A 13,921-nucleotide genomic window follows, 5' to 3' on the forward strand; every position below is an offset into this window, starting at 1 on the left:
CAGGAATGGTGTATTTAAACAACAAAAAAAATAAACTAGCTTATCACATTTCTATTACTTTACCACTTTTGTGTGTCTACTTACACAAGCCCACCGGCAAAAAACACAGCAGTAATACGTGCATGAGGAAATGTTTGTAATACTGGGTTTTTAACTCTGATTTTAGTTCTGGCATTAATCTGTAATTCATTCTAACAAGCAGGGAAGCTGCAACTCTTTATCTGAGTTAAAGGTTTCTCAAATGCCTCTCAGTTTTAGTCTAGCAATATCTTATCTATTGCCAGCTTTCTCATTACTTCAGAGTTGCTATACCACCTTTATGTGCGAGGCTGCCAAAATCATGAATGCTGGCAGACTTACAAATGCAGTTGAAATTCCTGGTGGAGCATATAAAAGTATTTTACAGAGGTTCAGTGTGAAATTAGATCTAAATTAATTTTTTTAAAAAGCCAAACTTGAGGATAAGAGACTTATTCTATGTAATTACATAAAAGTCTTTAATAGCAATTACATTTATTGTCTGTGTGTAACCACCACATGTATACTAAACATTTTGTAGTAGAAGAGATAGTTATGCTTTGTGAGCTCTAATAAATTCCCCAGATAATCCGTCTACCACTCAAGAAGAATTATTTCTGCTCTACAGAATCATCAAAACACAGAGATCTTCCATGTAAGCACCCAGATGAAATCAACTGTAGTCCTGCATGCAGTTTACCCACAAACTAAACTTCACAGTACCTGGATGAAAATGTAGTATAGAAACAGAAGAAAGCCAAGTAGTTGTCAGAAGGAGTTACTAAGAAGTTTTGTTTTTCATCCGTAACAATTGGCAAAAATCCTGCTTGTTGCCAATAAAAAATACTGGAAGAGCTTCAGTGTTTTGTGTGAAGAAGAAATTTTTTTGTATAGTTTAGGCAGTCAGACTTTTCAAACTCTTGTGGAACTCATTTCTTCTTCAAGAGCTTAATTTTGGTTTAATAGTAGTCATAAATCATGAAATGAAAAGGGTAAGTTACATAACAGTAGCTGATTTTGATCTGTCTTATATTTAGCATTCATTGCCATAGAAGTGTTTTGTTTTATAATATTAAATAAATATCAGATCTCTATAACCTGGAAAATTTTAGCATTTATAACTAACCCCGTGATGTTCCTCTTAAGCTGGTGACACCTTAATTTTAGTTTCTGCATACTGCCTTTCTGTTGGGATTTCTTATGCAACCAGTGTATTTTTTGGAAAGTGTGTCATAAGTCAATTTTAGATGAACCAGAAACAAAAAGCTCAATAGCACCCTTCATAGCTCTCTCACTGTTGTTTATTCTGTACTGGTTCAGTTTGTACAAATACTATAAATATTAGTGGACAATTAATTTTGAATGGTGTGACTGCTAATGGGGAGTGATGTTAGTTTGACTGATGTTTAATGTAATAGATACAAGCAGAAATTCATAAGCCAAAATTCCGATCTTTTGAGATAAAAACATGCTTTTTAATAGGAGACAGATGACTACCGGTATTTTGACCCCAAGATGCTACGAGGCAGTGACAGGTGAGTTTACTATGAGTTTTGCTTCTTTCCTTGTACCCTGTGAAAAGGCTAACTTAAGAAATCCGTTTTTATTTTACTTGCTGACTCCACGTAATTAATTTTAATCATTAATTCTAAGTCAAGACAGTTGGTGTTGAAGGATTTCACAACAGGAACTTGAATCAACCAGATAAATTTTTATAATACTGCAAAAAAAATAATCTTTGTTCCAGTGACTGAACATGCTGCTAACATGTACATCAGTTCAGTCACAGGAACGTGTACTAATATTTAGCAATAATAAATGTTAGAATACTTTATAGTTGTACTGCTTGGTTGCTTTGAAACTTTCTGGGTTTTCACTGTTAAATTAAAAAGTCATCAGCGCACCAAAATTTCTTCATCACTTTTTAAACAGTTAAAATTTTAATACAACCCTTCTTTAGTAATTCGTTAATAACTTTGCAAAAGAATAATTAAAAATTGACTGCATTTGCTCTTGTATAGGCAGGTGCACATTTTATATTCATGTGCATATGAAGGGAGAGTTGGATATAGTTTAATAAATAGTAGTTTAATAAAAGAGAGGAAGAGAAATTACACTAGAAGTTGATAAATTTATATATTTTGCTTTATATCTTTGACCAATAACTGTGGCTGATAATCTCACCTCTAATATCCTAGAAACAGAGAAGATACTTAATTTTAACATACCTTCTAAAAATAATTTTCATCTGAGCTGTGGGAAAACAATCAGCTCATTTAATTGCAGGGGTTTATTACAGGACGAGTATGGGTAAAGTAGGTCCAGACTTGGTTTTAGTTATTTGCCTTAAAATCTGTCCCCACTTCCTCTGTTCTTGAAACATGGAAAGTGTATTTCTGACAGCATAAGTAGTAATAGGAAACAAATTTCAGATAATATATGTATGTTTTATTGGAAGGTGTGATTACAGACTATATAATTTCAAAGATAAGCAGATTTTGAAAGCATCAAAGAAAAAACTGCCAATATTTTATATTTCATTTTAATTGCAACTTTCATTGTTTTGTTATGCTTTTATAGCATTTTTGGAGGATTTTGTGCAAAAGTGCAAAGATTTGTTCTATTAAAGCCAAAGGGTTTTTCTCATGTAAATGTGCATTTTTACCCACTCCATGTATTTCTTATGTTGCTTTAAACAATGTGAAGATACGCATTTACAGCAGTTCATAAACGTGCCATTCTGTGTAGCTATAATAATCATCATAGGGAAAAGCTTATAATTTCTGTTTTGTGATTTGTTTGGATTTTTTACATAAAATCAAGTTATATTCCTTAAATCATATTTGAGCATGACAACAAAACTCTAGTATAGCCGTATAGGGGTCTGTCTAATTCTCCCCTCAAATATTTATGAAGATGATAAAAAAACATAGGTTAGCTGGCTTGGCAAAATATTACTAGTTTAAAATAGCAATATCAAATAGTATAATTAATGGATTGATACTAGAAAGTGATGAATTTTTTTTTCTAACTTACTCCTGTTTGAAGAAATACTGTCATTTCTACCTATTTTTTTTAAATAGAATAGGAGCTGCATTACTATAATTCAGTCTTAGCAAAACAGTAGCTTTATATCCTGTGGAAAGCCTATGTCAAGTATAAACAGGCCTTGCCCTCTGAAAGGATGACACAAAATGCATGTGGATTTGTCATATCATACTCAAACAATGAGAGAGTTGGGTTAATAGTTCTCCTTATGGGGAGTCTGTAGTATTCATGATAGATCAAAACGACATATTAGAGAGAGCCATTCCCTCTTAAAACCTATTTTTCTGATACAGTGGAATCTGTGTTGAGTCAATTGCTGTTGGTCACTCAGAAAACTTCTTGAAATGAGAGAAAAGATAAGTTGAAGGGAAAAATGCAATGCTTTTAATCTGTGTTAGAACATAAGATGTATGGGGCTGCAGGCCAGTGCAGGGCAGGAAGGTAGTGGTAGCGTGTGAGCAAAGGGAAGGAGAGCAGACTGACCCTTCAGAGCTTTCTCTTTGCTTTTTTCCTTCCTCCTGAAGGTGTAAGGTGATGCAGGAAAAGAGGTTTCTCCCCCTCTCCCTGCCACCTCCCTGTGGCTAGGACTGTGCATTCAAATGGAGAGGAAGAGTCGGTACCACCCAAAGTGTAACTTACCTCTTCCTCCTTAAATCATTTTAATCCTAATGTTGTTGTGACACCTGACAGCAGAACACACACCTGCTGCCTGTAGTAGTTTTTGAGATTTTTGAAGCATCAGTAAGTATATATGCAGGCACTGCAAACTGACTGGCTTACGTAGTTAAGATTCCGGTAAGCAGGATTTGTAAGTGTTAACGAACCATGGTAATGCTGCTGATTTTTTTTTTTTTTAACTCATTCTATTTGCTTCTACCTAGTAGCACTATAGTTAGAGCTTTTCAGCTCTAAAAGAAGTGTTGTCATAAAGCTTATGATTCAAACAGCAACCTTAAAACTGATGAAGTAAACCTGCTGTTTACTCATGTATTCATTCCTGTAGAATGAATGATTTTCCGTAACAAATTATTTAAATAAAATACTTGCAGAATGAATGCAGAAAGGCAATTATTGTTCTATTTCATGTCTTTGTTTAATATTATGTAGTATTCCATAAACATGATGTGTACATGATATTTATTTTGCATGTTTACATTAATCTCTAATAAAATTTGAGTTGTAGTTTGTTTTTGGTTTTTTTATAGCTCAGTTCCAAGAAACAAAAATCCATTCCAGGAGGTAAGTCACGTAGAAATTATTTTTCAGTGTTCATGTGTTAAAAAAAAAATAAAAACCCTGAAGTACCAGTCATGTTTTATGATCATGATTAAGAAAACAAGAGGTCTTGTTTGCAAAAACCATTTAGACTAATTACATCTAGTATTAATTATAATTACCTGTTATTCTGAAGAAGTCTTTTCATCTTCAAAGGACTATGTAAGCATTAATTAATACTGGAGAAAAAAAAAATATAGAAAATTCTTCTGGAGGTAATTACAGGGATTTATTAATATCATAATTGGGTACTCAGCAATTTAAAACCCCCATTTTTATACCACGTCTTTAGAACGCTCTCTAGATTTAATCCTTTGTCTGCCTTTAAACAGCAGTGTTGACCACTGATTTAAGTGACAGTATTTTAAACAGCCTCTGCAATTAAAGGAAAAAAGCAGAACAACAAATGTTGTCATTTTATACAAATGCCAGTAACTTTCAGTATTTTTCAACATAAATATTTGCAAATAATAAAAGTCTTACTTATCTGATCTTATTACCAAGTTTCATAGGCAAAATCTTTGCCTTGGCAATACACAGATGTCTCGGATTTGTCTTGAAATGTCCTAATTATCCTCCTGAACAAAAGAAATGCCATGTGATGTCATATATATGGCTATGTCATAGCAAAAATGTCAGTAGTAACATAAAGTCTATAAAAATTTCATTTAGTGTAGTCAAACAATTGTGGATAGTGAATGTTAACAAAAATGATGCAACTATTAAGTCTCCTTCTTCTATTCATTAATTGTTGTCTTTTAAACATAGCCCAGAAAATACTGATGGCCTTTACCTGTAATATTATAGATTATTACCAGTAGTAAGTGTGGGGTGGGGAATAATGAAGAAGTGTATTCCTTTATAGCAGAAGTATTTGTGTCCTGAATTAATTCTTAAGCATCCATAGAAGTTTTTTACCTGTTCCTATGGACACTGGAGACATCTCCGCACAAAAAAGTAACATGTTGAAACTGCATATGTTTCAAATATTTCTTAGTAGAAGATAGTGACACGTTAAAAGCTCTCAGCTTGCTATTCTGCATCCTACTAAAACTCTTCTATTATCTTCTTTCAGGTAGGAAGCTAGTGGTTCTGTATCCAGTTCTCATTAGACTGAAGTGTGATTAGGATGATTTTTGCTGTAGGTTTAAGGATTTGGTATATATTTTACTACTGAAATGTTCTTAAGAATTGGAATGCATATTCTGATTATGTGTGTGTTGCCTTTTAGGCAATAGTGTTTGTAGTTGGAGGAGGCAACTATATTGAATATCAAAATCTTATTGACTACATAAAGGTATGTGCACTTCTGTCAGTTGTAGTCTATAACTTACTGATATAAACCAGTTTTAGCAGGTTTTCTGTAACATTTAGTATTTAGAAGATTAAGTCTATGAAATTAGCCTTAACATCCTTATTATATACACAGTCTGGGGGGGAAAAGTATGTAAGAAATCACTAGAAAATGGGGATTGTTAATTCAGACCAACAAAGAGTTACTGTTTCTGGTATTTTTGCTCATGTTGCACTTTTGAATTGAGTAAATAAACTGCATTCTGCTTTATTTTGTCTTCACAATTTACACACTGAAGTCGTTGAAAACTGTCAGCAGATGTAGCTAACAATTAACCAGTCTTCTGTATTCTTACATCAAATGCTGTCACTTTGGCTGTTCATATTGTTTGAGAGTCCTATTACTAGTTTTCATTTGCTGTTGTTAAGTAAAGCAGCTGTAGCATATCATAGCCTTGAAAGTAAGGAACTGCTCAGAATTATCTAATTTTGATCAATCTCGCAAACGAGATACTACAGTACTTTTTCGTATGTAACTTAGCAATATGAAGTCAGTTCAAAACAAGGCCTACAGATAACACTATCTTATTTTACAACAATCTTACCTGAGCGTAATGTCTGTTGTTTCAGAAGCCAACATAATGCAAATACTATCCCATCTGTCAAAGCAAAGATCGGCTCATCAGGCATCAATATCTGAGCATTTAATATTTACCCACATTTAGAATTTTTTGCTAATGAGTTAATGGAAGCTCATTCTTGATATGCTGCATCATTTGATCCTGTGTAGACATCGTAAGAGGTGTCATATGCACAAAGAAGAAAATATGTAACCAACTATGTAATGCTGGTATAATAGATTTAATTTCTCTGGTTCCAGCTGGCCAGCCTAGCAGAACACATGTATACCAAAACTCAGTGGATGGAGAAAAGTAACTACATGGTTACAGTTCTTGGGGGGCAGGGGTGGGATTCAAGCACTTTCCAGGAAGAAAAAAAAATACAAAAGGAACCTTGATAAAATTTTGAAGTAGGTAATAAATTATTTAAGAGCAGCAGCATACCACTCTTCCTTCCTGCTCTTAACCTTGTTCGTGGTACGATCGTCCTCGTCCTGTGGTGGACTGGATTGAGGCTTTTCACACAAAAGAATAAATATGGAGCATTAGTCACTATAAAACACTTCTTCCACAAAACAAGCACACGAGAGCTTTATGTCCAGGTAAATCTTGAAGAACATAAAGTCAGAACGTGTGTGCTGGGTTGTTTTCCGCCTCTAACAGGCAACTATTTTGGAACAGAGCTGGTCTGGATAGGGGAAAGGAGAGGAAGAGGAATGTAAGTTAAAGAAATTATTTAGGCTCAGCTTAGCACTTATCACTATTCTTGATGACTAATTACAGCATTCAGTGGGGCATCTGCCTGTAGCAGAGTGCATTGTCAAACTTTTGGCTTGCTCCTTAGTTTACCCAAAATCACCTCAGGTGCCATATCCATTAAAAAGACGCCCAGCAACATGTGTATTTGCAATGTATATTTATTACTTCCTACTAAAATAAAACTCTGAATCTTCTCTGATACATAGCTGCATATTGACAGAGCTGAGGTTTGCTGTGTATGTGCATATACAGAGCATTTGTATGATGAGAAGTTAAACACATCACTTCATATAAAGTGGCAGGAAGCTGAAGTTTCTGAGGAATAAGAGGGCAAAGAGAAGGTCATTTGGTAGATAGAAAGGACAGAAGAAACTGCAAACTACAGGAATGGTAATGTTAGATCTTACGGAGAGTCAGAAGTTGGACATAGTTTTTCTTCTTCTGGAACCCGTGGACAGAGGTTTCTTCATCACCAGCTGTCACAGCTGAAGGGTGCTGTATGTTTCTCCAATCGGACTGCGTACTTGGTCAGTGGGAGATGACCTCCCAAGGGGGAAGACTCCCCTCACCTTTATTCCACTTGGCCATTTGCTCTTGCAAAAACAAGAAAGGTTAGTGAAAGCCTTAATTCTACCTCCCACCCCCCAGAGACTTGTCTGCCTCTCCCAGGTGACTCTTACAGGCTTATCCAATAAAATTTGCTTTTCCATGTGGTATGCTTCCAGCATCTGTAGTTTCAACAGATGTAGCTTATTGATTATTCTAATAGTCAATCAGTCTTCCTCCAGAATAAAAAAAGAGAAAAATCAACAGCTCTGTTCTTGCAAGCAGATACCAAAGATTTATTCACTGCTTTATTTTTCTAAGCACTATCTGTTTTGCCAGTTTGCCTCTGAAAGCACAGAGAAAGTATTTTAAAACTTTCTAAAACAGGAAGCAATGTTCATTCAGCTTTGACATTCTGGGTTTTTTTTGTAGGAGAACTGAGAGGAACCCTCAAATCCAATTATTTGCAGTTCTGTGCTAGAATGGACTATCTCACTTCATCAAAAAGCAAATATTTATAATGTCAGTAAGGCAGATTGTGCCTTAAAATAGATATATTGGCCCAGTTCAGTTCAACATGCTGAAAATGTGTCATCAGAATTGCAAGCCATAGGGAGCCTGTAAGAGGAGACTAGCATACTGTTTTGTACAAAAGAATTAGCATGTCCTTTAATTTCCTTTTGTAGATGGTTAGAAAGGTACTGCTTGATAATCTGTTCTAGTCTACCTGTGATAGACATTATCATTTATCACAAGAAATGTAAATCCAGCATAGTTTTTCAGTCATTAAAAAAATCTGGACTTTGAAGAGTACTGAGGTTATTTTTTTTTAGATGTTAAGCAGTTTCGATTTGGCTCCAGTGATTATTTGGAGATACATCTCTTTGCTTGAATGGACTAAGTAATTAAATTTAAATAAAAGCATACACATTTTTAAAATTACACTTTCAGAAGAATATATATGACAGACTGGAAGTGTACATTAATGTATTTTAGAGCTGCCTGAAAGGCAACAGTCCCATTTCACAATTATTTGTATAGTTTAATTGGTACTAGGCAGAAACAAATGCTATTCAGTCATACTACTGAAAGTGGAATCTATCAAAATACCAGTTTAGATCAAAACCAGACCTGTTTGGGCATCAAGATTAAAAAAACCAGCCTGAAACATGGAAAGGTGCAAGCTCAGGATCCTGCTCCGCAACGAGAATAGCTTATTACCACAAACCACTCAAAACTAATAAAGACGAGGACTTGAACCAGGATTACCATCTCCCCAAACAGCGCGTGACCACTGGCTAAGGACTGTTAGAATCTGCCTCTGTTACTTTCTGCTGAAACAGCACAATTAGTAATATATAATGAAACAAAATCATTTTGTCAAGGCTTACGTTCCTATTTTGCTCTTTAATAAGTAAGTTTTACCTAACTATTCTCAAGCCTGTGCTTGAACTTTGAAGATCCATGGGATTATTAACCAACACTGGAAATAAACTCAGTCTGAAACTATGTTTTGCTTAAACTAATTTTCACTCCCAAAATGCTAACGTAGCACTTTGGCAGCCTTACTATCAAGTGAATACTTTTTAACTGTTCACTGCAAACATGTTTATTATGCATCTGATTGAAATCAACATAACATTTTGTTTCAGAATCCCTTTACAAAAAAAAGTGCTGTTTTTAACATCATCATCTGGAAATGAATTACAGACTGAAGTGTTCAGGCTCTAACACAACAGAAACAGTAAATATGTTGTTACTAGTCTTAGTGCAGTGCCCAGTTATTTTAGGGGATAGGGTTTGCTCAAGTAAGGTTGCTACCTTCCTCAAGCCATTCATAGATATGTCAGAGAACTTAGCATTCTAGTGTGTTTAAATGTGTAAAATGCCCCATTTTTTCCACTTTCTTTCTGCCTCTGGTCTCTCATTTTCCACTTCAATTTAATTACAGATTTTTTTCCTCTGGTGGAACAACTATTCTTTTTCCAGCCAAAAGTGTAGGACTTCAACATCATCAAGATTTTTTTTTTTTTTGGTATACAGTTACTTTAAGCCACTTCTGCTACTCTGTTAAATACTTGATTTTTTCCTGACTTTTCTTTTTTTAGGGTAAACAAGGCAAACATGTCCTGTATGGCTGCAGTGAACTTTTTAATGCTACACAGTTTATAAAACAGGTAGGTACCTTTGATAACCTCTGCAATATTTATTACTTCTGTAACTGCGTGTTGACTTATTTACCTTTACATCTCCCCGTGGCTTTAAAAAAAACCAAACAAATTTGTGAAAGATTAATACATGTTCTTGTTATCTATTTTCCCTTGACTGAAATAGAGGTTTGGAGTCACTATTTTTAATTAACTTTTGAAGGCCTGTATTGTCAATGTGAGTTCGCAAGTAATGGCAGGTGAACAAGTTCATAATAATTGCCTAATGAAGAAAATTACTCAGTCCTGATACTTTCACAAATAGCATGTCTTTCCAGGCTATTCTAGCGACTTTCACAAGTTAAAAACTGCTATTCAGCTATGATATTGAAACCTTTGTCCTAAATTTTGCTTTAATTTATAAGTACTGACCTGGTGGGAGCCTGAGATTATCCATACCTATATTAATTAAAATCAGTCTTTTAGTGCTTTAAAAAAAAGTTATCGTTGCCATTACTTCTCTATGCCTCATTCTAATACAAAAGCAAAATAAAAATTATTCATGGCGGTCAGCAAATAATAGCCCTTCAGTAGCTGTCACCACCTATGGTTTTACTTCCTACTAAGATGAGAATAAATTGTTACTCAAAACTACATTTTAAAGAACTAAATTCCTTCTTGTTGCACTTGAAGGAGACAAAACAAACGGTACTTACCAGCTTTTAACTCTTCAGTCAGCTTACTTAACTTTTTCGTTCCTCCAAGACTTGACTGTGTACGCGGCACCATTACTTCTGAAATTTATTCAAATCTTAAGATTTGAAGCTCAGATCCTCTCCTGTGAGGGTATGCATTAAATATTCTATTACCAGCATACTTTTCATTGTAAAAGACAAACAAAACTTACAGGGCAGAAATGTTTACTGTATGAACTGGGTACTAGTTTGACTGAAAGAATAAGATTAGCCTAATGGTTTTCTGTCTCTTTGTGTTTAGCTGTCCCAACTTGGCCAGAAATAAGACTGAAACACCATTACCGGGACGGCAACGTGACAACAAAGAATTGTTGCAACATTCAGATATCTTCATATCTATAACTTTTTTGTCATTATATTAAAACTTAAACCCATTTCATTAATATGATAACTTTTAAAAAAAGACCTGTAATTAATAATTACGGTGTATACCAACATTTCGGAAATAAACCTTAAAACCTGCTGTATTTTTGGTGAGGGTCAGTTTCACGTTATTACATTCCAAATGCAGTATTAGCTATGGTATATGACAGAGCTGGCTGAAAAGCATCGCATTTTCAAGTTCTTACATATGGTTTCTGTTACAGTAAACAAAACAATAGCTTGAAGAAAAGGTCAAGTCTGTCTTTAGGAGATGTGTTCTTCTTGAGAGCCAGACTACCTTTATTTAACAAAATTGAAAAGGACAAAACTGCCTGTTAGGACCACAGACAACCAGCCTTAGTGCAAGAGAACTACTGCTTCTAGTTCTTACCCTTTTGTTTTACCAAAGTCCTTATACTTGTACTTAGATTTGTGCAGTCTTTGCTCGATGGTCCAAAGATGTACTTGAAGTTACCTTCAGTACAAGTTGCTGATACAGTAATTTAGCTTTTCGCTTAAAGTTAAGAGAAAACTGCTTGCCTGCATAGTCCCAGTTTCAAACTGTAAAATATTTAACAATTTTCCTCTGCACTTTTTATTGTAACTGCTTTGGACTGTTACGTTTGGGAAGAAACCGAGTCTCACTCACAGAACAGCTCTTAACTGTTTTATAAGCACATATTTAAAATACACTTTTTAACAATTGCATTAGGTAGAGGCAGTTTAGTAGTTCAAAGAATCTCATGATATAATTAAGTTTTGCCAGTAATGATAGCTCTGGAGAGTGTGTATGGGAATTGAGAGAAGGTAACAAAATTTCTTTATAGATGTAGGTATCTGCCTCTAGAAATGTCCCTTCTGGAAACAGCACTGCTACTGGTGAAGCAATAATATGTCTTCAAAATGAGGCCTAGCATACTCAAAAAGTGAAAAGAAAACACTTACCATGGGTTTATTAACAAACTGTGAGATCGTAGAATTGCTGGGTTACTGTAAATATTTCAGCAGTGTTTTTTGCACTATTCTTCAATGTTGAATGTTAATTTTGCTCTAAAGGCAATACTTTTTCCCAAGCGAGATTTTTTTTCAGAACATCTGTACAAGAAATGCAGTTGATCTATTCCTTAAAAGTATCACAATAAAAATATGCATAATCTAGACTGTGTTATCAAAAAGTAATAATGTTACTTAGCTAAGAGTTGTAAGCTGCTCCACACTACTACTTTAAACTTCTTACTTTGCCAAGTCAATAAATATATTTATTGTGGTGTTAATAATAGTTGTTGTATATGAGTGCTCTCCCATAGTTCAATCAGCAAGGACTCACTGTATCAAATGCAGTTTGTTATTCTAATTCCTTACATATACTATATTTGTCAGTAAAAACAGGCCAAAGTGCGTTTGGAAAAGAAAATGACATTTAAGGTGTTTATTGCTTCCTGTGGGAGTTTGTTCCAGGAGCTTGAAATAATCCATCCCCAAGAAAGCTGTGCTTGCTATGCAAAGAGTTTTAACTTTGCAGCTGACAACCAAGTTCTGAAAAAATCTGCTGACTGTTTTTTGTCCAGATCTTGTGGCAGCCTCTGATATGATGGACCCTGCTCGTTTAAACCAGGAGCACTCCTAAATCACGGCTTACAGAATTTGCTGTTTCAGTAAATTATGAAAAGATACCAGAAATTACTTTGGTTGCTGTGTTCAAAAACTTAATTGGCAGTCTTTACACTGCCTCTGGGGGCAGGTTTCATTCGTGCCCAGCTTTATAGCTGGATCTTCAGGTCTGTTGTGTAAGCATGCACTGGTCAATTCGGGTTTTGGTTTTTTAAAAAAAACAAATAAATACAATTCTAGTACTTCAAACATTCTTCTCTTTCCTCTCCAAACTAGTTTTCTGGTTTTGTTGTATTAGTAGTCCTAAAGCTCTTTGTTACCATGAAAATCTCAGATTTACCACTCTATCTTTGTGACAGCGTACTCATCGTGCTTCTTCCCTTCTGACACAACCTGAGTTACGGCGTGCTGGTTTTTGTTACGCAGCTCTTTGCCCTAAACACCCCTTGTGGAATTAGGAATGTAGAAGGCTGTACAAGAAGTCTCCGTAGTTAATCTAGAGGCAAACAATGTTAAAAGTGAGCTGGCTCTTTGGCAAGCTTATTCAATTTATAGCCAGTTGCTACGCCCTTCACATCCTCAAAGGTCCCTCAAAGGCCTGTGCTTAAAGGAGGGGTTACGCCTGGCTCAGCGAGTCTTTTAAGTAAAATAGTACCAGCAGCATTCATGTCGCTAAGAAATATTTTAAGTGGCTGCATGGAGGACCAGGGAGTTTTGGAACTTTTCTAGCCTCTTCTTTGTCAGTAAATCTCAGGCAGGGCTGGCTGGCGGGGCAGCATCGCCGGCAGCGCTGGCCTCCGGCACAGCAGCTCCAGCTTTGGTGTCTCGGGACTGGCAATTCTTCATCGGGATCTACCTTCCCATTTAGGTAAGTAAAAGCAGAGCAAGGCTGAGTTTTCAAATGCTATACTTGTTCTGAGGAAGAAAATAAGCAGTCTGATCTTCAGCTGTGGAAAACTGGCACATCTGTCTTTCGGGAAGTATAGTCAAACTTACTTACAAACGGTTGCATGTACTTGCCACTTAAGAATTAACTCATGGTTTGAAACTATAACCCCCTGCTTGCTTTCTTGTTTTAATTTGAAGGTTTTAGAATATTTAGATGGATATTTTGTGAATTAATGATGAATTTAGTGCCTTTGTTTTTCAGAATTGGACACTTTTAAGAAGAAAAAAGTAACAATAATAACAAAGGAAACAAGCAGAATGAGGAAAAGAAACCTCGGGAGACCACCACTTGATTTAAATGCCCTTACTAGTATAACGCTATCTGATATAAATCAATATTTCTTTCTTATGTTAGAAGAAAATTTTGCTAAGATTGATGGTGTTTACATCAATCTGAACAGAACGTAAAATAGCAGCTTTTTCCCAAAACACATCATTACGTCAGATAATAGGAACGCTGCTACCATTCACAGCTACAGGTCCAGCACCGCTCTGCATACGAAACTCCATGACTAGAGCTGAAAAAAGTGCGGCACTT

At 35.3% G+C, this 13,921-nt stretch overlaps 1 protein-coding gene across 1 annotated transcript in view; it reads left to right on the forward strand.

Annotated features, from left to right (window-relative positions):
- SCFD1 (sec1 family domain containing 1) overlaps window positions 1–10,926 on the forward strand; it is a 52,455-nt gene extending 41,529 nt beyond the window's left edge. The window contains exons 20-24 of the mRNA XM_009319341.1: window positions 1,501–1,553; window positions 4,272–4,305; window positions 5,573–5,638; window positions 9,668–9,736; window positions 10,703–10,926. Of these exons, the coding sequence (XP_009317616.1) occupies window positions 1,501–1,553; window positions 4,272–4,305; window positions 5,573–5,638; window positions 9,668–9,736; window positions 10,703–10,726 (246 nt within the window). The 3' untranslated portion in view covers window positions 10,727–10,926. The remainder of the gene's footprint in view (window positions 1–1,500; window positions 1,554–4,271; window positions 4,306–5,572; window positions 5,639–9,667; window positions 9,737–10,702) is intronic.
- The last annotated feature ends 2,995 nt before the right edge of the window (window positions 10,927–13,921 follow it).

Source organism: Pygoscelis adeliae, unplaced genomic scaffold, assembly GCF_000699105.1.
Source record: "Pygoscelis adeliae isolate BGI_AS28 unplaced genomic scaffold, ASM69910v1 Scaffold71, whole genome shotgun sequence".
Taxonomy (NCBI): Eukaryota; Metazoa; Chordata; class Aves; order Sphenisciformes; family Spheniscidae; genus Pygoscelis; species Pygoscelis adeliae.